The sequence below is a fragment of the Mytilus trossulus genome, chromosome 8 (assembly GCF_036588685.1).
Source record: "Mytilus trossulus isolate FHL-02 chromosome 8, PNRI_Mtr1.1.1.hap1, whole genome shotgun sequence".
NCBI lineage: Eukaryota > Metazoa > Mollusca > Bivalvia > Mytilida > Mytilidae > Mytilus > Mytilus trossulus.
The window spans coordinates 78,424,007-78,447,547 of NC_086380.1; the positions used below are offsets into that span (position 1 = coordinate 78,424,007).

General features: G+C 33.0%; 1 protein-coding gene across 1 annotated transcript; it reads right to left on the bottom strand.

The window, feature by feature from the left end:
• Positions 1-2,102: 2,102 nt before the first annotated feature.
• On the bottom strand, positions 2,103-21,585 carry LOC134728042 (retinol dehydrogenase 12-like). The gene is made up of 6 exons (XM_063592440.1): positions 21,437-21,585; positions 15,877-15,993; positions 14,937-15,062; positions 12,884-13,186; positions 3,839-3,971; positions 2,103-3,308 (listed from the first exon to the last, which is right to left on the bottom strand). Exons 1-6 carry the CDS (start codon positions 21,561-21,563, stop codon positions 3,119-3,121), a joined length of 996 nt encoding a protein of 331 aa, XP_063448510.1. The 5' UTR covers positions 21,564-21,585; the 3' UTR covers positions 2,103-3,118.
• Positions 21,586-23,541: the final 1,956 nt, after the last annotated feature.

A 23,541-nucleotide genomic window follows, 5' to 3' on the forward strand; every position in this document is an offset into this window, starting at 1 on the left:
TACTTTTGCTGTAAATCGCAGGCTCAACTAAAATGAGGAAAAAAAATAATAAAAACATTCCTCATGATACAATCTTTTGATTGTAACAAGCTACTGTCCAAGTTTGGTAAAAATCCAGCATATTCTATGAATCTAATAAATGCTTTAAAAACTTTAACTGCAGACTTTACACATATGTAATGTTAACTGGAAGAAAATCTAAGTCCATATAAAAGTAAAATATGGAAAAAGTGGATTTTTTTTTCTTCAAAATTTACTTCTGGATACTATCTTATGATCATAAATAAGCTTCTGTCAAATTTTGGTACAAACCCAGGATAGTTTAAGAAAGTAATTAAAATTTTAAAAACTTTAACCACAGAGTGAATGTTATAATTCCCCACAGAAAAACTAAGTCCATTAAAAAGTATAATATAAAAAAAATGGATTTTTTTTTTTTCAAAATTTACTTCTGGATACTATCTTATGATCATAAACAAGCTTCTGTCCAAGTTTAGTACAAACTCAGAATAGTTTAAGAAAGTTATCAAAATTTTAAAAACTGTAACCACAGAGTGAATGTAATGTTTCCCCGCAGAAAAACTAAGTCTATTTACAAGTAAACTATAGAAAAAATGGATTTTTTTTTACAAAATTTACTTCTGGATACTATCTTATGATCATAAACAACATTCTGTACAAGTTTGGTAGAAATCCAGTATAGTTTAAGAAAGTTATTAAAATTTCAAAAATTTTAAACACAGAGTGAATATTTGTTGACGCCGCCGACGACACCGACGACGACGGAATGTAAGATCGCTTAGTCTCGCTTTTACGACTAAAGTCGAAGGCTCGACAAAAAGGAAAATAAAAAACAATCAACATAATGCACACTACAACAAAGAAAACGAAATTCGGATCAACACGAGCCCGATAATATATTGGATCATCTTAGGTGTATCTTGCGTGCTCCGGTACTGTAAACAGACCCTGATCATCATGATAAAGAAAAAATAAGCAAAATGACAATAAAACATACATCAACAAAGGACTTCAAGCAGTTACTGACATGCCAGATCCAGAACTCAATTAAACTGATTGAAAGATTGTCTTCATTATATGAATATCAAGCACAATCCCTCCAGTTAGGGGTTAAGTATAAGGCCTTCATAAGTATTGAGGTTATACACTTTTGACTTATAAATATGTCTAGTCAAATGACACAAGATGCATTGTTGACATTAGGATACACTATATAATAAATAATATAAGCGATAAGAGACAAATTGGCTATTGTGGGAGCCAACTGATGTCCGGGTCCTGGTTCGGTATTTTATCGATGTGTAGAAGACCCATTGGTTGCCTTCGGGTTTTTTTTAACTCTTTTTCGGTTTTTGTGTTGTTTTTTTTTTTTTGCTCTTTGACACATTTTCCATTTCCATTTTCTATTGTACATGGTATAAACTAGAATAATATACAATAAAATGAACGGTTCCAATTGTATTGGACCGGATAGACATTTCGGCAGTAAAATTACCTTCAGTGATGTCTGTGGTCAGAATATTTGAAAACTCTTGCATTAATGATAAGTTAAATCTTAACTTCCTTTATAAAAGAATCAAATATATTAGTATATTATAATCACATAATATTCATATTTCCATGCCAGTACTGAGTACTTGTTACTGGGATAGTGATATCCGTTTGGGACTTATAGTCCGACAGAAAAACCTGAGGTATCGACCCAATTGTAGTAATAATAAGAATGGTACCGATTTTGCTGCAACAGGCTGTTAGAACACATCTTCATTAACAATACGAACTAAACAAGCAGTGATAATTTCCATTTGTATACTATTGATACCACGATGAATGTCACCCGATAAATTGTTTTCAAATGATACAGCTTCATGTGTTGAACATTCCTGCACAACATCTTTGGAAAATCTCCAGTATTAAAAAAAGATACCAAAATTGCCAGGAGTGCAACAGGATAGGAGAAATAAAGTACCTTATTACGGTATTAGTTTTTTAATAATAAGAGTTCAGAAAAACTTTGAAGATTGCAGATCTATTTTTAAGTTTTAACAATTCTGATGAACAATTAATTACAATTAGTTCATAGTTTGATGCAATGCCGATTATGGCATTTCCTAATGCACCAAATGGAGGTTTAAGGTGGTAGGGGTGTCTTACTCCATCTTGGATTGTGAAAAACAGTGAACCAAATGTCCACATTTTCTATCAAGTTAGCAAATTTGATACAGGAATGCAGATATTTGATATGAATTTTCATTTAAAAGAACCAATTAATAAGAATATAACTTATAAATATTAATACTTTTGCACATGTTGATTATTTTTGTTTGTTTTTTATTTATTTTTTAAATTGCAATTTTAAGGGGAGGTAACTCTAAAATAGTGCATTTTCTGAAGGATTCTACATGGAATTTTCTTATTTTCTATTCTAGCGAAAAATACTCACTGTGATCCTATCTTTTCTTTTGAAATTCGCAAAGCATTGTCTGAAAGCTATCTTTTCCATAAGTATTTAACAATTCTATCATTTTTTTTAGTTTCTAACCACAAAATGGTGTTGTTTCCCTGTATAATCCCTACAAAATGTGTAATTTTGTTGCGACCTGTAGCTTGAGAAAATGCGCGGTGACCTATCATTTTATTATATATTTCAACATTTATCAACAGATACTACGTTTTGGCAAAGTATGAACAAATTCTATCATTTTAATTCAGACTCCCATACCACCTTCAGCCTGGTTTTACAGCTAGTCAAAACTTTGACTCCTATGATAATCACATTGCACTCCGTTATATTAACAACGATGTTGCATTGACCACATAAAACAGACATAATAGGTACAAAATATAATTGGGAAAGCTTTAAGTTTGATAAACAGGAGAATAAGCCTATGTTTTTTATATTTTTCTTCAAAGTAGCACAATTTGAACTACACATTAAAAAAACAAACATTAAACAAAGTGTCATTTTAATTTGGATAAATTTGGAATATACAAAAATGTTTGAACTTTGCTATATATTTGCCAAAAATGTATTTTAATTCGTCTTTGTACTTCAATCAATTAACAGAAAAAAACAGATGCACATATCCAATTAAAATCAAGTAAGACCACACATCTTCATAGAATAGTCCCATAATTGTTGACATGCTTCATCATCCTGTGCTAGTTTGTTTTCCCAGGCAAGTCTACAATGACCGAAATGCTTTCCTGTCACAGAGTTTAAAGATTCGTCAACTGCTGCAAAAATTGTTGTCTGTGCACCACCTGTACTATCTAAACTTATAAATCTGTAAAACAAAGCAGAATGATAAAATTTAGAACAAAAATAAATAAACAACAAAAATACCGAACTTCAAGGAAAATTCAAAACGGACCGACCTTATTGCTTATCAAAAGGCAAAATTAAAAGCTATAATTGGTTATCAAAGGTTCTAGGCTTCTAATTTGATATGTCAGACGCGCGCTGTGTTTACATCAGACTCATCGGTGACGCTCAAATCAAAATATGTATAAACCAAACGAGTATATCACATTTAATGAATGAACAGCAACTGTACTACTCCTAACTTGGTACAATATTTCCTTGTGTAGAAAACACAAAAGGTTTTTTTTAATCATTAGCCAGAAGTGAGTATTATTAACATCCCTAATTTCAATGAATGGTATCTTTAAGCATTTATTAAAGTCAAATTTAGTTAGTAAATTGACGAAAACATGGATAGCCCAATAGTGAGTGTGGCAAAGTTTGTTTAAATATGCCTCGACAAATAATAATGTTCCTGCTTAATGTACAATTTAATTTCAATAAAATGATTACCTGAAGAAGGGATCAACAATCGAATACAACGTATCTGGTAAGACTGATTTTAAAGGTGCCATTAAAATATCTGTTGCAGCCAAACCTGGATGAACGGAGTTTACCATTACAGGACATGAACATCCAGGAGAACCTGAAAAATATTATGTGATTGTTTTGTATAGGCCCGTTAGAGACAGGGCTTGAAAACAAAAACAGGTTAAGAAAAAAAAAGCTGACTTTGAATCCGCAGTAAATACCACTTTTGATACATTTGATTGCCCATCTTGTTAGGACGGTATATTGGCGTCACTTTCGGCACACATATTCCCTATCAATCTTCGAACTTATCTTCCAGGGTGTCCATCTAGTGGAAAAGTTAATTTTTCTCGGCAAAGTAGAAAGACCGCAAATGCAATCCGTTACATCAACGGACACATCCAGTATAATGGGGACGTTAGATGCTAAAGTGAATAAGACAACGTTCGAAAGTGGATTAGTACTTTTAAAATTGATACGTAAATTACCATTATAAAAGTTTATCACAGAGACATGTCTCGCTTTTTTGTAATGTCGATAATGCAAATGTTGAAATCAAAATACCATGACTGAAGGTACATGCTAAAACAATCTCAATGGACATGAGATGTGCCAATGATGACGGGACTTCTGGGTAGTGGAAGATGGCGGACGTACACTTTTAGCCCACAGATTTAACAACGTTCTTAGTGTCTTAATTCACCACAACATTTCACCTGTAGTTAATGTAAAGTACTGAAGCACCATTTTATCGTTTAAAATCCATTTTGACTATTATATTGATTTAATCACCAATTTATCACCTTAATTACCAAGGCCACAAACAAAGAGACACCATCTTTAACAAGAACTATCTTTAAAAAAGATATCCGACGTATTTAGATTTGAGTATATGTTCAAAACTATCATTTCGATAACCTTCAGAAGCACAATGACTTATTGATGCAGGACCTATTTAATAAAATCTCCATCTGAATGTAACTACAAGGAATTCTTTACTAAGTCTGGTTATAATATATTAAGGCAATAATATATAACAATATTGTGATGACACCTAAAAAATTTGTTTGTCAAAAAATCCAGTGCAAATAACAAGAAACAAATATGCATTTACTACTGTTTACATTAAACTTAATTCATGGTTAACAAAGCTAGAAACTATTGGTAAAGAAGTATATCAAAGTCGTGTCTTTCTGTTTACATTCACTAAAACCCCGCAGAAATCTCACATGCGTAGGTGAGTTCTAAAAGTCAGGTACGTTCGTACAACAAAGTTTACATTAAAAATTATATAATTGTCCCGAATAAACAGCTGTCCCATGCAAAGAACTGTTGGAGAAACAATTACTTTAATAAAAATATAAATCTTCGTAAGATCTAGTTCAAATATTTATAGTTTTTCACTTGCTTTCCATCCCGATATAATTTTTGAGACGGTTTTTTTCAAACACAACCAAATCACCCACCATGACAGCATTTTGTCCAATCACAGAAAGGATTTTCGAGCATGCGTATTCTGTTGCCATAGTTAAGCGTCCTTAAGTTCAAAGTGCACAAACCGAAACTATACCCACTACGTAGGAAAAATAATTAACATTTTCGTGATTCTGGCTGTGCAAAAGAGATTCTTAATTTAGCTCACACATTAGATAATCCACACCCACTTTGAACTCAAGTTCGACAGAACTTTTATGGAACTTTTAATGGGTTTTTAAACATTATTCCACGAGCATCATTGTCAAAGTCTTCAAAAATACTGAGTGGCCCAGTAAACTGTATATATAAATATTTTTGTCTATCATTTGTGTTTTGTTGACTTTATAAAATATCCGCATAATTTTAATAGATGTTTTAACAGTTAGTGACCTCTGAAGATCACATTATCCTCAGTCACTCATATTGAACATGGCAAAGGAAATAAAAGCAAGAAATAGTAGTTGTCATGAATTAAGTTGTGAACGAACAATTAGCACAAGGTATACAACACGAAATAGAAACAGCTTATCAACAAATGAGAGCCGTGGTGTAGTGGTTAGTGCATCGGATTACTAACACAAAGGTTCCTGGTTCAATTCCCGTTTGGGATGAAAATTTCAGGAACTCAATTTTCAGCTCTCCCTTGACACCATTTGCAATTATGGTCTTGAGGAAACGATGATAGTCCGTCGGACGGGACGATAAATGGCTGACCCGTGTTAAGAGAGAGCCACATCTCTTGCACGTTAAAGACACCCTTGTAGATTTCGAAAAAGAGTAGGCTAATGCCGCTACAAGGCAGCACTCGCATCCGCAAAGTGGAGAGGGATTAATATAAGTTGCAAAACTTTTTTCCCAATCCACTATAAATAAATATGTTTAAACTAAACACATGATCAAAATGTGTCATCCAAACAATCAGGAACAATACAAAAACATGTCCCATACACAATCAACCTTTTAAAAGCTGCGTCACGTAAAATCCATAGGGCATTAGATGTAGAAATGGAGGTTAGGTTTAACAACATTATTTTCAAATTTACTGCAGGGGCATATGAACAATTTAAATCTGCTCTAAATGGCAGCCTCATTGTGGCGAAACTGAACACAACAACAACCACCAAACAAGACCGACAAGGTCTCATCGTTGAAGAGTCAATCTCAATTCGACCCCACAGAAAACAAGCATACAGAATAAACTTTAATCACACTACCTTACGTGTTATGATAAATGGGCAACAGACTGAGCTATATGTGACTGATTTAGCACCTTAAATCACCAAAATTATGAGTAAAAATAAAGAACTTAAAGCTCTGAAAGACAAAATTAGGTGAACTATTTAAGAATTAAAAAGAAATCGGAATGAATCTAATGAGGAGAACAAAAGTGTGAATATAGAAAAACAAATAAAACAAATTATACACCTAGATAAATGTATAGCACTAAACAGTAACAAACAAGAGGGTGGCTATAAATTAAGGCAACAGAAGTATACCGCTATTCTAAACTCATAAATGCTATGCTATATGCCCGATCTGCTTTACGTACTGTGACGAAAGAGCTGTTGAGTGCGCATGTTGTCTAAACTGGTATCAATATATCTGCCTAAAATTAACAGACTATTGAATTGTACAATTTGAAACTAGCTCTACTGAACTATTCACATGCAGTAGTGGCGCACAAATTAAACGATTTTGTAGACACTTGAACCATCTCTCATGATGATGAAGTCACGAAATTGAAACATTGTATGTAAGTCCAGGAAAGCATAACACTTCCAATATGATTCGAGATATTCAAACCACAAAACATTCTGAAAAGCATGGCTGTCAAATCAAGGAACACGAAAGCCAGAACAAAGCATTTACTTCCGAAAATCGTCCAAATGTAAAATAGAAAAAAGAGGCACTATATCTCAAAATCATATAGACCAGCCGATATATGAATGTAACACACACAGGTACATGTACTCACGTGTAAACACAAACACGACAGCCTAGAATGAACACTCAAGATAACTTTGGACAGCTATCATTATTATCACAGAACCACCAATAGACACAAACTTGTCCTTCTCTACTTCCACCTTTGGGTCATGAAAATTGTGATAGATATTGATAAGAAAACGAGAGAGACTCGAGAACATGTTACAAAATTACGAAAAGTTGAAACTGAACTAGCACAATACAAAAGTCAGCTTGTATAGTTATCTACTACAAAATCGTACATTGCTAGCTCAGAATTAAAATTAAAAGAAATTGAAGACTCTAATAGAAACCTGAAAACATATATACTTTTGATGCAGGATAAAAATCCAAAAATAACTTCGGATCAACAAACATCTCAACACGTAGATAGCTTAAATGACATTAAATAATTGCTACATGAACAGCGTGTAAGACAACTCAAGCATGAAAACTTAAAAGTCAGTATACGTATGAAGAAACTAGAAACATTGAGTTCAACGAACCTGTCACATACAAAGAAGCGTAACACTAAGACGGCTAAATCGTACAATATAAAGAAGTCAAAAGAACCACTTCACACACTGAATCTCCGAGTTGTCAAGTCACTAACTGACTATCTGATACAGTAATAGATCAAAATCGAAACTTGAATGCATCTTTAATTCAAACTCCAATCATGCAAACATCAGAAATTCATCCAACTCAAAGTCCATTCAGCTCGGCAACATATGTCCAAGCCCCCAACTTTTCGCAATGCTCACATCTGTCAACCATAGCTTACCAAAACAAAAATCATCATTTTTTAGCGACAGGGATGGCTCAAATGCAACCACCGTGGATACCACCACCAACCACTCAGAGAGTTTCCATATCGATGCAAGTAATGCCCCAACCGACCCTGCAAATAAGATCATTTCCGACACAAATGCCGATTGTACGCTCAGCATTATATCATACAATATTGAATGCTTCCATAGCAGTAAACCTTATTTAGATAAACTGTCAAATATTGGGGACATCCTAATACTTCAGGAACCTTGGCTCTACAATTTTCAAAAAAATTGAAATACTGGATTTTCTTCCCGGTTACAGCTGTTTTGTTAAGTGTGTTGACGATGCAGATAATTTGCCTCCATCGCAACGTCCAAGAGGGTGAGGGGGCATAGCTATTTGCTATAAGAACAATATTTCTCTTGCTATAGATGAACAACAAGACGGTATCAGTCGAGTCACAGTAGTAAAACTAAACTAGGACTTAACCACCCATAATTATTGGTGTATATGTGCCGTGTAGCGGCTCGAAAAATGCAGATGATGAGTTCAAAGCATTTTTAGAGGAAATAGGGGAAATAACATATAAATTCAAGCCAACCTGTGATATAATAATGGCTGGTGATGTAGATGCTTCAATAATGAAGGAAAATATGAATCGGAGAGAAAGTTATTTTTAGATTTTAACCATGAGTTTGAACTTCACCAACAAGAAAGTAATGAATGTGGCACTTATTTTCACCGTAGTGGGAAATGTTCGTCAAGAATCGACTACATATTACAAAGTAACCATCATATCAAAAATCAGTTTGTGAACTTGGAAAGAGACTATATGAACACTTCACAACACGATCCTATCATTGCTCTTCTCAAAGAGGGTATCACTGCAAAACAGATCGAAGAAAAACAACCATATTGATTCGAAAAAGATTAACTGGGAAAAAGTACTCGTAAATCGAACACAGTATCAATCATTGTTATATGAAAACTCGAAATAATATTAGCAATGTCAATATCTTCACAGAAATGCTCTGTAACATTATAGACACTTCAGCTAAGGAATTCGCAAAACCAAATACCGTAAGCACAAATCTCGCCCTCGAAAAATACTGGCCTGATAAAATAAAAAAAAGGCATATTGTGAAAATAAACACTATTTTTGGAAGTGGAAGATGGCTGGTCGTCCAAGAGATCAGGGAAACATTCACTTTAGAAACATGAAGAATGGAAAGCCAAACTAATGTCTTCTCAAAGGCAACTAAAAGCGGTAGCCAGAAAACAAAAGTTCAAAAACATAATGAAAGCCAGGGAAGGTGACCAAAAACTCTTCTTCAAGTTAGTAAATGATCAACGAAGAACTGGTATGGAAAAAAAACCAACAGAACTGAAATTTAAGAATGCTATTTATGACAACCCTGACTCAATAAGGAAAGGGTGGACTGAGTACTTTGAGGAACTAGCAACACCTTCAAGCTCTAACACATGTTATATATAACAACCAAGTAGAGTTAGACTGTCTTTTATTTGAAGATACATATATTTCAAATCTGCAAAATAGTGAAAAATATCTGTAACTGAAAATCAGGTTGAAAATGTTATCAACACTTTAGAGAGCGGTTACGCAGCAGATTGTGGAAACTTGACAAGTGAACATTTAAAGAACGGTGGCCAAATAGTAATGTCAGCAGTAACAAAACTAATCAATATGATTTTTGATGTATGTTCAATACCAGATCTTCTCAAACTTGGTATAGCAACGCCAGTATATAAAGCGTAAAGGGAAACCACTAGTTGACCCAAAATCTTATAGGAAAATAACTGTAACCAGTACTAGTATTCTAAATAAAATACTGAAAAAAATATATTTAGAAAATAAAGATAAAATACTCAAAAATGCACAGAGCCCACTACAAGGGGGTTTCACTAGGGGTATATCTGGACTACATGCAGCTCTGGTACTTAATGAACTAATTGCAGAGACGCAGGACATGCACATGTCATTACATGTTGCCTTTCTTGATGCCCAGAAGGCATTTGACCTAGTTTGGCACAGCTCACTACTACGAAAGCTACATCAAAGTGGTATTGAAAGCGACTCATGGCTGATGTTCAAGGGATGGTATACACATTTAACATCTCAAATAAAATGGGAAAGTGAACTATCAAAGGTATTCTCTGAACAACAAGGGGTACGACAAGGTGGAGTTATCTCTCCTGCAGCATATCAACTTTTTATTAACCCAATGTTAGACCATGTAGAGACTCAAAATCTAGGAAGTTATATAGGACCAATTTTATTGTGGCACACCAACAGTAGCAGATGATGTATGTCTGGTGTCAAACAACCCGGAGGATCTGCAAGTTATGCTTGACGTACAAGGGGATTATGCAAATAAAGAATATTACTGTATAAGTAAAAAAAATCGTATGTGGTTCAATTTAACGACAAACAACCTAGGAATTTCACCATGAACTCAGCAGACATTCTAACTTCACAATCTGCTGTGCAACTAGGTACTATAGTATTGAAAGAGATAATTCATCAAAGTTTGGAACAAACAATGTAAGCAACGCAAGGATCAGTGCTGCAAGAAAAGCAACATATGTACTGATGGGAGCTGGCGTCCACGGTCTGAATGGGTTAAACCCCACTGTATCCATCCATTTTATCCGTATATTTATAATTCCAAGACTCAAACGTGGACTTGAAGTAGTTAGATTAATGGTTAGTGATATAAAAGCACTGTCGCCTTATTTCAAACAACTTTTAAAACGTATTCAGCATCTACCAGAAAGAACAGCTGATTCAGCAGCTTATCTTCTGTCTAGCCAGATGCCAATAGAAGCAGAAATGGATAAAAGAACTTTAATTTTATTCGGAAATATTATAAGAAATCCAAATACAGTTGAGTTTAAACTAGCACAGAGACGGTTAGCTATCAAGGACAGATACTCAAAAAGCTGGTTTTTTTTTTTATGTACAACAGTTATTGCAGAAATATAATCTTCCTTCTTCATCAGTACTTCTACAAGAACCACCAGGAAAATTCACATTGAAAAACATATTTGACTAACAAAATACATTCTGAAGCCTGTGAAAAATCATCTCTACAATATATAAACTTTGAACAATTAACCTATGATAATCCACATCTTGTTTGAAAATGTGCAAAATTTGAAAATTTCTCAATCCAGAGGGCAGGTATCAAATGCAGACTTATGTTAGACACTTATTTACTTCAAATCCATAAACAAAAAATTAGTAAGTATGAAGTAGACTCAACCTGTTTATTATGTCATTATAAATAAATTTGGAGTATTTACTGTCTTCTGATTGGTTAAAATTATTAGCTTTATTTTCAATGTTATCAATTTTTATGAAGACACGCCCACTCTAACGTTGTGTATTCATACGCAAACATCTGTGTACGTTGTTATTCATATTAATATATATCTTTGAGCCTTATTTTTGATAGAAATTTATTTATAATGAATGGCAATAATTTATTTTGAATTTATTGAACCATAAAATTAATTTTTGACTCTTCACATTTAACATAATCCGCTTCGCGGATTATTCAATGTGAAGAGTCAAAAATTAATTTTATGGTTCAATAAATTCAAAATAAATAACAGCCATTCATTAAATAGTGCTGAGGATAGGAAATATTTCCTTATTCAATGTGTCGCTCTTGACAGTATAAGAAGTCCATTCTTGAAAATACTACGGTAGTAAGAGATGTGAAACTCAATGATGCAATTTTTGAACGGCCGAATGAATTGTTCTTTTAAATTCTTGACTGTACATGATATCAAGTAATTCCTCCATCTCGACAAGAAGAATTTGAGGCCGTGAGCAGAGGCCTGTGCTTTGCATTAGACATTAAGAGCAGTGATAGGATTAAGTCATTACAATAACTGTGGTCGTAGCAGATGTGCAATTTAGTGTCACAGGGTGACAGGAACATTCATTATTTAATTACAAAATATTTAGTGAGAGCAGACATGCAATTTAGTGTCACAGGGTGACAGGAACATTTATGTTTTATTGTATAGTGAGAGTATACATAGGGTTACCGTGAGAGTGACGGAGGATTAATGATCTCATTAGAGGATTTAAATAATAATAATTTTATTTTTAGGATCTTTATTTTAATAATAAGTATCTCCCCAGACGATTAGGTGGTGTTTTTGTTCATAATTGAAGAACAGTAGTGGACGTATTACGTTGTATTACCAACGGTTCTCCAAGATAGTGGAGGAATACTACAAAAACAGAACAGAACAGTGGTTCCCCGTAAACTGACATAATCACAAACTAATACATGAAAACTAAGCAAAGTTTCAAAGTCAAAAGACCATAATCGAGAAGGCGGGGCCAAATTATCTCCATGGTACTGAAATGTTCCAATACAAATACAACTACATACCAAATATCTTTGATTTACCACTAGTGGTTCACCACAAACTAGACATTATAACAAACCAAAACATAATTGTTTGAGTAGGAACTGTTTTGTTTGAATATATATGTACTACTTTCCAGTATTTAACGGTTCTTTCGTTTTTTAAGCCTTTCCAAAATATCGTTTACAGGGCCGTCTTAAACATGGAGCAAGGAGAGACTTTTTATACTCCGTGTTTAAGGCTGCATTGTGACTTCGAGATAGAGAACGTCAATAAAAGCACTGTGTCTATGCTTTTGCGTGTTTTTTATATGCATGTACTGATTTTGTGTCATGGATGGATACCCCTTTTTTCTAGGTGAACGTTGTTTGATGATCATTTACATTTTAATGTTAATATACATACCTTGGAGGATGTTCGATAACATCTTTGAATGCATAACATTGGCCAATTTACTTGTGTCGTAACCTGCCAGGTCCGGATAAAGTATACCATCCTTATTTGGCCCTCTGTCATATCTAAGCGGGGATCTCCTCCATAAATGGCGAAGTGAGCTGACATTTATTACACGAGAATCTGGGGTCTTTTTCAAAAGGTCAAGTAAAAGATAGGTCAACAGGAAATGTCCTAGATGATTTACCCCAAAAATCAAATCATAATTCTGCTTCGTCTTCAGACCTATTGTTTTATAGGCCCATCCGGCAATACCTTCAACAAATATACACGATTATATAGGGTATAAAGATATAAACTACTAGTTATTCTTTTTCGCTTGGCTAGTTTTTCTGCATCATTCTTAATTGCTCAGTTCACACAAAAAGGAGATCAGTGTCATTACATTGTATTTAGCTTCTGCCCTTTAACCAACCTGATGTTTTTTGGTATATGAATTCGTTCAGTTCTGTTTTATGTTTACCGATAAGCTATGTAAATGATTATATCATATTCACAACAAAACTGTTTTAATAGAACTACATTTAATACATTTAATACCTGCCCCTTACAAGTGGATGCCCTTCAACCATGAATTCGTGTTATACACGAAAGCAATAAAAGGCACCGGTATGGAGCATTTAGAGTAATACCAGAAAGAAACCTAAAGGCTGTATTTATCAAATGACAGCAGACAGCAATCAACGACAACAACAGGAGTATATACTCCTGACTTGAAAACTTAAAATAATGTGTCAGGGTTGTTAATATGTATTTTGATTTAGTTCAGCAATTTCAATTAATATGTTATAGAGTGTCTTGCTATGTTGTCATGTAAAACTATTGTTTCGGGCAAGCGTGAAGGTTGGTACCTATTACAACGTTAAAACCAGCTGAATTTGTTTCACTAGTAAGCAACCTGAGCAGTGGTTGTCGTTGTTGATGTGGTTCGTAAGTGTTTATAATTTTTGTATAGATTAGACCGTTGATAATTCAGTATGAATAGTTTTACACTGATCATTTAGGGACCCTTTATCGCTTGCTGTTCAGTGTCAGCCAAGCCTCCGTGTTGATGACAGTACTTTGACATATATAATGGTTGACTTGTACAAATTGTGACTTTGATGGATAGTTGTCTCATTGGCAGTCATGCCACATCTTCTTATATCTATTGATATACTAATAAGGAGATGTGGTCCGATTGTCATGAAACAAGTACATTGTATCTACCACAGACCGAATGACGACTTTAAACATTGAATATGTAGGTGGATTTCGGTTTTTGCTAAGTATGTGAAAAGCATGCATAATTAACATGTTAGAGCAAACCCTGTAATCGTATTTACGTGTCTAAGTGGCATCTCCAATTTGTTTCAAACTGGTAACAAGAGCAAAGATTATACATTGACAAAGTACAAGGCTATTTAGGCTGTTATCCAAATGCCAGCAAGTTCAATGTTTGGTTGACTTACCTACTTTGTTTGTATAAATGTTTGCTCAAGCATCGTTATTAAGATTGAAATCTACAATCAATAGATAGACGGGGCTTCCACTTGTATACATACAATGTAATACTTAATAATAAGAAATGTATACTGTATGAGGCATTGTGACAGTCTCTGTTAACAATTGAATTTCGTCAGTTATTTAAGAATTGAATGCTTCTTTTTGTAACTTCATCGGGGTGTAAAAGCGTTGACCGACGTACATTCAAACGCTTCATTATAAAAATGTACGCACGGTCAACGCTTTTACAACACTATGAAGTTACAAAAAGAAGCATTCAATACTTATAGTTACATTTTTTAGCTGTGATCATGACAAAACAAATTTTATATTGTTTTTTATTTAATTAACCTGTGCACTTTATTGTGGAACCACGTGTTATCATGGATGATAAGTTTTATTGAGTGATGCAATTGCTGAAGGAATAACACGTGATGTGCAATTAGCCAATTATAATAAAGTATTATAATGAAACATACATCTAATGTAATTATATGAAAGTATATCAATCTATCATTACCTGAATTATTAATGAGGATGTCAAGTCGTTTTTCTTCCTTTAAGAATTGTTCTACACATTGTCTGACAACCTCCAAATCCATTAGATCTAAGTACATAAAACGTACATTATCATTTCCGGTTTTGTCTGTAAAAAGATAAAATTATCGAATGACAATCAAGACATTTTTAATGCTTTTCGACATCATACTTTTTTTTGGCCTTAATGGTTAGTCCAGCCCTGGCACCAGTGACTTTTTTTTTACTTTGGTTGTCACTGAATAAAAAAAATGAAAAAGTCACTGAGGTCAGGGATGGACTAGCCTCAGTGATGAATCTTTTGCAGATAAAATGTGCGTCTAGCGTACACAATTGTTATCCCGGGACATGTATTTATGATAATGAAAAAGAGTTGAAAAAAAGAGGCATTTCCTTACTTCTATGGATCAACATTTTAAATTAAATAATGCTTATATTCTTCCCTAATTTGATTCGAATATATTTTCAAAACCGAATTATCAAGTTAAATATATGTATATCAAACGAATTATTCATCGATCAACGTGCAAGACAATTATTTGAACATTCAATTTTCAAATTTCTATATACCTTAGTATAACATATAGGATATTTCCTGTGTCTGTGGTATTTAGGTAATTTATACGGTTTTGTTGCTGTTTTGTTGACATGTATAGCATGCACCTCATTTACAAAATGTACATCGTGTTCTCATATTTTAATAGCGGTCGTTATTTTTACGTTCAAAATGTTTTTTTAAACAAAACGTTGATATATCAGTTTTGCAGTGCAATAAAACAGACAATACAATTTTTAGCATTCTTGAAAAAAGAACGAATCTCTGGTTGGTTTCAAATACAGTGGAAAAAAGTAGGTGCTCCAATATTTTCAAATTATTGAAATAGTATTCAGAGAACGATTTAGAAACAAATCAGACGCTTTACCGTATATCTCTTTAATTGTTTGGATTGCCTTTTCCTTATTCCTGCTGGCTATGATCACTCTTGCTCCTCGGTTCGCTAAATCAATGGCAGTAGCTTTGCCTATACCTAAATTACCACCTGGAAACCATGAAAAAACACAGTGTTTCAAATTAATTAATAAAACGTCCTTAAATTTAAGGAATAGAAGTCTTTTCTACAATTGCTAGCGATTAAAAGTGGAGGGATAAAAAAAACTAGTTTAAATTCGCTGTTTGTATGTATTCATTTCAATGACTTTCTGATTAAATAATTTTTATGATGATCATGATGACACGTTTAACAGGATCGGTTTAATTTTAGACTTGTAACGGCTTTGCGGTAGCCAACGTCTTATAGACCCGTGTTTGTAACTTGTGAATACCATATTGCTAACTAACCTGGAAGTGCTAACTAACCTGGAATATTCTTTATCTTACCTCCTATTTTCTAGGAATATGATTGGTTAAAAGCGTCCTCGTGGAAACCGTGTACATTTAATATATTAAGGTTAGTTGGGAGGCGGGGCTTATTCCATATACACGGTTAGTAGTGGAGTTGATCCCTTTATATTCCATATAAGGTTATAAGGAGACGGGCTTATTTCACACACGAGTGGTGTAACGTCCCTTCAGAAAAACAAAACAGTACTGAGAAAAATCTTAAAGGTTTCAACAGGCGAAGAAAGTGATGATAAAGTGCAATTAATTCATAAAACACATTTAAATCTAACAAGTTGTCATTGTTGGCATCTGTTTTGTAGGATCAAAAGTAAGGTGTTTATATTTCACAGCTCGTTTGCTATGCCCGTGTCTGTTGTGACGTTTTTGATTTTAACGAACGCAATCTATGTATTACTGAAAAATTATTAATCCTTATTTATACGGAAATGTTAACCGTGCCCGGATATTTAGAAATGATCCATGTAAACTTGTTGCTCCTTTAAATAAACTTATTCTCAAAGGTTACCTATTCAATACTGTAATATATTAAGATTATTGAATATTGTTTTTATTGGTATAAATATTGATTTTGTTATCAGTAAATTAAAAGCTAACTAAATATTACTAGTATGGGGTCCTACTAAAATGCACCCGGGTGAAGAAAAAGCGCCCGGAGAAGAAAATATAGCGCCCGGGGAAAATATTTAGATATTTTATTGGCATGAGACAACTTTGTTAAGTTATGGACATTGATTTTTTTTTTAAGACAATTTATTTGCAAAAGATAATAGACATCTGTAATAAAGCACAAATCAGTAAGTATGAATATTTCAATATTAACAATAACAATAATATATGAATACTATTCCGAAAGACTAATAATAATGGTTCACAGTTACACAAAATACATGTTTTTAAAAAAAAAAACGATATCAAAATAAGGCCGTAATTTTTCTCGTTTGAATTGTTTTACATTGTCTTGTCGGGGCCTTTTATATCTGACTATGCGGTATGGCCTTTGTTCATTGTTGAAGGCCGTACGGTGATCTATTATAGTTGTTAATGTCTGTGTCATGTTGGTCTCAAGATGAAATGCTTACCTATTTATGCTACTTAGATATAGGAAGATGTGGTATGAGGGCCAATGAGACAACACTCCATCCAAGTAAAAATTTATAAATTATAGTAAACCATTATAGGTTAAATTACGGCCTTTGACATGAAGCCTTGTCTCACATCGAACACCCTGCTATAAAGGGATAAAGGGACACAAAAAAATACTAGTGTAAAACCATTCAAACGGGAAAACCAACGGTCTAATCTATATAAAAACGAGAAACGAAAAACACTCATAAAAGCTCTAACTACAGATCTACAACTGAATACCATAAATATTTATCTTTAAAGCATTTAGCTAAAGACTACACGTCTGAGTAAGTTAAACATTTGTTAAACAGTTCGATTTTTTGCTCGTGCTTCAATGGTGAAGGTCGTATAGTTGTCTAAATCCAGCTCAAGTATTAAAATTAAATTAATCAAGGTGTAATTGTCGATCATCTCAGTAAATGTTTGATCAAGTTAAAAGTGTATAACCTTATCAGCTCCCAGGGTGGATCGAAATGTGTGAACAGTCATGTGTTCGGGAAATTGACAATTTAAAATAATCTTTTAGTACACAGTAGTTCGATCTCAGAATTTGCTGTTCAAATTGTTCACTTTCATTTAATTAAATGCATAGCTTGCTGCTCGTATTTTGACCTATAATGGTTTACAACTTGTGACTTGAATGAGGGAGTTGGCTCATGGCCACTCATACCACATCTTCTTATATCTAAATATGTTCTTCATTATAAATACTAGGCTTTTAAATAATTTCAGTTTCCATTTGACCATTGCATTTCCATGCAGTGAAGCATTAAGGATATTTTTGCGAATCAATTTCGTACTAAATATATGACGCAGAAATCATGAAAATGCTGACAACTGTAAAGGATTTATTTTTGGTTAATCAAAAATGAAAGTTAGATGATAATCATTTAAAATGAAAGTTTGATGATAATCATTTAAAATGAAAGTTAGATGATAATCATTTAAAATGAAAGTTAGATGATAATCATTTATTAACAGAGATATATTTTCATTTTGTAATTCGTGGATTATCGCATCAATTAATATCAGTAGTAACATTATCAAAATTAAAATTTCCTCGCCAAAGCTCGGATTTAGCTATATATCGATTTGATTAATATGATAATCTACTGGTATTAATGTTAAAGTATATTTTTATAATTCAAGCTCATTGATTTTAGACAATAGACTGAAGTTTATCATGTTTGTAAACATGCTCTTTTCTGAGAGGGTTGTAATGTGTACAATTCCAAAAATACAAGTTATAACATGTACAAACATGACAAAATATTGCTTAATCAAAGAGCAGATTGCTCGGAGGGATACGATTGTCGTTGTTTCATTGACACATGTATTATACATGTACATGTAGCTGGATATTATTATTTTCAAAACTAATTCAACTGTACATGTAAAATAGTTACAAGATAGCCAATCCCGGATAAAAGTGTAATAACAATGTAAATAGGCCTATTGTGTTTTATTTTTGTACTATCAATTCCAACTTTACTTTCCGCAGCAGTCACTGAGACTCAGAGTGAGAGAAAGTATTCCACTTCGCCGTATCTTAGGCAGCAACCTTTTGATTCTCGGGGGGGGGGGGGGGGGGGGGGGGGGGGGGGGCTATGGGTTGTTTTTTTTTTTTAAGTTTGTTTCCAGTTTTTGGAGAAATATTTTTTTGATTCTGAGAAAAAAAAATGTTTGTTTCCCCCTTAGCTGCCACTATATGTAATGCTAAAATTGAAAAAAGAAAAAAATGTTTTCGACTAGTCGCGACAAAAATAGAAAAATAGAAAAACCATAGCCCCACTCCCCCAGAAAATCAAATGGTTGCTGTCTTATCACCTATTTTCCTACGTTAATTCTAGGAGAAACCCCATTCCTAATTCTTTAGATATTTAATTTCCTTTGAGTCAGTGATCATGACTCCTTTCCGTACACATTTATCGGTTTAAATTGCGATCGTTTTTAATATAATACGACGTTTATTGACAGAACGAGCTAATACTGAGAGGGTGGAAAGGGTATCGGGAGACAGAGAGAAAGGGGGCGGGATAAAAGAGAAAAAGGGCGGAAGAAAGGAGGGAGATCTATCAAAGAGAGACGAACTTTAATTTAGACAAAAAAAATAAAGAGGTAAACTAGAGGCTCTAAAGAGCATGTGTCCCTCACCTTGGTCTATGTGAATATTAAAAAGAGGCCGCAGATTCATGACAAAATTGTGTTTTGGTGATGCTGTCATTGTTTGTAAATCTTACTTTATTGAAATTCTTGCTGCTTACAATTATCTCTATCTATTATGCACTTGGCCCAGTATTTTCAGAGGAGATGATTTTTGTAAAAAGATTACTAAGATTTACGAAAAATTGTTAAAAATTTACTATAAAGGGCAATAACTCCTAAAGGGGTCAATAGGCGACGTGTTGTTTAATTCAGCATTCACGGAAGTTACTTCGGAAGGGAGACAACTCGAAACGATAATATGGAAGACTCCATTTCGCCTGAAGGGGTGTTCTACGATGATGACTACATTTATTTGTAAATAAATGATGCATATGATTTAAAGATATGCAACAACAATAACCCTCAATAGCAGATATGCGTAGAATAGATCCCAGAATATTATACATGTAGGAAAGTTCAATCCCTTTGATTGTTTTACCTTTTTAAGCAAGACAATCATAATAATCTGAAATGTTTCTTAATGTTTAGAATAAAACGATTGACGTTAGGGCATTGCTGTGAGCCACCGGTATAAGTCTACAGATTGCTTGAAAGCAATCGTATCCCAAAAATTATTTCAATCTGTTAAAAATTTAAATTAAAATTATAATCAAGCAGAATATACATTCACGATCATGACGATTGAAATTGATCAAATAATAAAAAACAATTATGATAATCAAATGTAAAAGAAGGTGCATTATTTACAACATGCATAAAATACTTCATTTTCATACATTTTAGATACAAGTTATTTTTACTCATTGCTACAAGACAGAGACATGTGACAACTTTGGGTTTCACAAAACTTTCATTCTTCTTCTGCATGTGACTACATTTACCCGAAACGTATTCTTCTGTTTGAAAACCAGGTAAGAATACCGAATAATGTTTATTGACTACACAATTGTGTATTTTTTAAAGTTTAAAAGTCTTTTAGGTACTAAGCAATTATAAAAACTATTTATCTGGTCATTAACTTTATCAATAAGGAATCACACTAACAGGAATTTACAATACAAAAAAACTAAAGAAAATATTATTGAGGTTAATGGCATGTGCTGTAATATTAGAAACCTATTCTATTTATAAATTCTGTACAAGTTAAAACCATTTTTAAGCAATATTTTAAGTAATGTTTTGTACAAGTTACAACATGTATGAGATACTTGTGTACACAATCTAATTAAAAACCGATCTCTCATCGCTCCCGTTTTCTGATATGTCGAGTGGGAGCGACATATCAGAAAACGAGAGCGATGAGAGATCGATTTTTAATAAGATTGTTTTGTTCATGCTATAAAAAAAATCCATTTGACGAATTATTACATGAACACACAGTCACTTGTCTCTATCAGAAATGTCACCTACTAGAATATATACATCAATACAGAACACAGTCAGTATTAGATAAGACATTTTTTTCTGAGAAAAATGCCTGCATGTGTATATTCAATATTTTTGAACATGGTATAACCTGTACACAATTGCAAACGGTTCAAAGCCCAAAAAAGCGTATCGGGGCCTTTTATAGCTGACTATACGGTATAGGATTTGCTCATTGTTGAAGGCAGTACGGTGATCTATATTTGTTAATGTATGTGTCATTTTGGTCTGTTGTGGACAGTTGTCTTATTGGCAATCATACCACATCTTCTTTTTTATATCCTTCCAAAACATCACTAAATATATTATGATCCTTACGGCTTACCTTACCAAAAGTTGTAAACAAAAATGTTCGATTGAATTACCTGTTATTAAAACCGTTTTCCCATTTAACTTTACTGTACTTTTACACCATCTTGTCGTTCCAAAATAATACTTAAAAGTCAAAACTAATAAAACAAAAGTGAAAACAATCCAAAGAAAAATCATCATGTTTGCCAAACCCACTATTTATTTTTAAAGTTTATAGTATGAAAAACAAATCCGGTCAAAATATGTTTACAATCAATAACCATTCTAAAAATAGGAAAGCGTCAACTATATATATATATATATAGAAAACAAAAACACACATTGACGGTATTTGTCATTCTAAATGTGTAAAATAAACACAATGTCTTTTATCATATTTTTTTTATAAATGGACCTAAAATCACGAGGCGCCGTTTCTATTCTCTATTTTCTGATTATGATACCAAATTTTTTTGTTTGAATTAGAAAACCGAATTCTTGAAAAAATAATGATTTATTTCTGTAATTAAAACTATATTTTTGATATGTGTACAAAAGTGAGAAAAAACATGTTCAATCACCAATCGTTCAAATTTGAAGTATATATAAATCAGGTACGGTTGGTTTTCTGTTTTGTCATAATTAAACATTGTGCATTTGATGACAGTCGTACGAAATTGGTTGAATCATGTGACTGAACGATGTGCATGGCATATGTTGTATAGTATAAACATTTAAAGGTTATCGTGAATTTGATAAAATACATTCAAAGTAAGCCCTCAAAGTAAGCCTAAAGGACAATTTATCAGGGTCTGGATTTGGTCCTAGTATATTTATCTTTTTTTATGTTTTAGTTATCTATATATGTATTTTCCTCTATTCTTTTATTACTTGGCTATTTTATTCGCTATTTTCTTTAAATTTTTGTACGAAAGCGTATTAGCGCCACACATGTTTTTTTTAAATTTTTCTTCCTATGTTTGCGTTACAACGCAAACCTTTGCGTTACATTTGCGTTAAAACGCAGAAATATATCTTGATTTCAATTCATTAAGTTTTGTATCTATGTCCGTCTGTCTTTTATTTCGGATTTGATTTACTAGTAGATAAAAAAAGAAACATACATGCAAGGCCAAATCATTATAATAAATATGCATAGGAATAATGGAATGCTTGAAGTGCAATTATACATAAATTAAGACTGATTTTTGCATCAGAAAAGTATATAATTTAACAAGAAAATAGATAAAGTTTAGTATATAGTCATATTTAATTTGAAAGATAAAAAATAATGTCATACAATTGTGAAACCTCCTAGACAAATAGACAAAATGATCTTTCTATATACTTTTTTTTTAAATCTCAATAGAATGAAGTATTTTTAAGATGCTTGGGTAGCAATTTGAATAGAGAGAACACAATTTTATTAATAAAACATCTTCATTCTATACATTTATTGCCAAAGGGTAGCTTGTTTGAATCTAACCTACTTTACACAGTTCTCAAACGAGAGCTTACTTTGGAAGTATATTCATATTCGGTTATAGCTTTATTAGCAGGGTTGATTTTTTGCTTAGGTATAATTAACCTCAATTTACTCAATTTTCTTTGTAATATATATACTAGTAGTAACTTGGAAATCGTTTTTGTGGACCTTTATAGTTTGTTGTTCGGTGTGAGCCAATGCTCCGTGTTAAAGACCGTAATTTGGCCTATGATGGTTTACTTTTACGAATAGTGACTCAGATGGAGAGTTTTCTTATTGGCACTCATACCACATCTTTTTATAATATTCTGCACATTATTAGTCATTGCTATGATCTAATTATTTAAGTATTTTACTTTGCAATGACTACAAAGGGGATAAATTTTAAAATATACAGTCTCCTCCATTAATAACTACTGTTTCCTTTGAATCTTAAATAAGAAATAAGATAAAAACAAATGTTTGCGTTACAACGCAAAGGTTTGCCTTATAACGACATTTGCGTTATTACGCAAAAGGTTTGCGTTATAATGCAAAGGTTTGCGTTACAACGCAAACATAGGAAGACAAATAATAAAAAAAAATGTGTGGCGCATTTTTTACTATTACCACTTTTTTACCTTTTTTATTTGTTCTTTGATTTTGGGCCCCTTATTTTCTTATCATTAAACCCCATCCAGATACTTAATTGCA

Bases quoted from the DNA above. Each gene is read 5' to 3' on its own strand.
- LOC134728042 (XM_063592440.1), bottom strand. From the start codon at position 21,563: ATGATGATTTTTCTTTGGATTGTTTTCACTTTTGTTTTATTAGTTTTG. The intron at 13,187-14,936 runs GTAATGATAGAT...TATTTGTTGAAG, and splicing joins CATCCTCATTAATAATTCAG to GTATTGCCGGATGGGCCTAT. The intron at 3,309-3,838 runs GTAATCATTTTA...TTTGTTTTACAG, and splicing joins ATTGTTGATCCCTTCTTCAG to ATTTATAAGTTTAGATAGTA.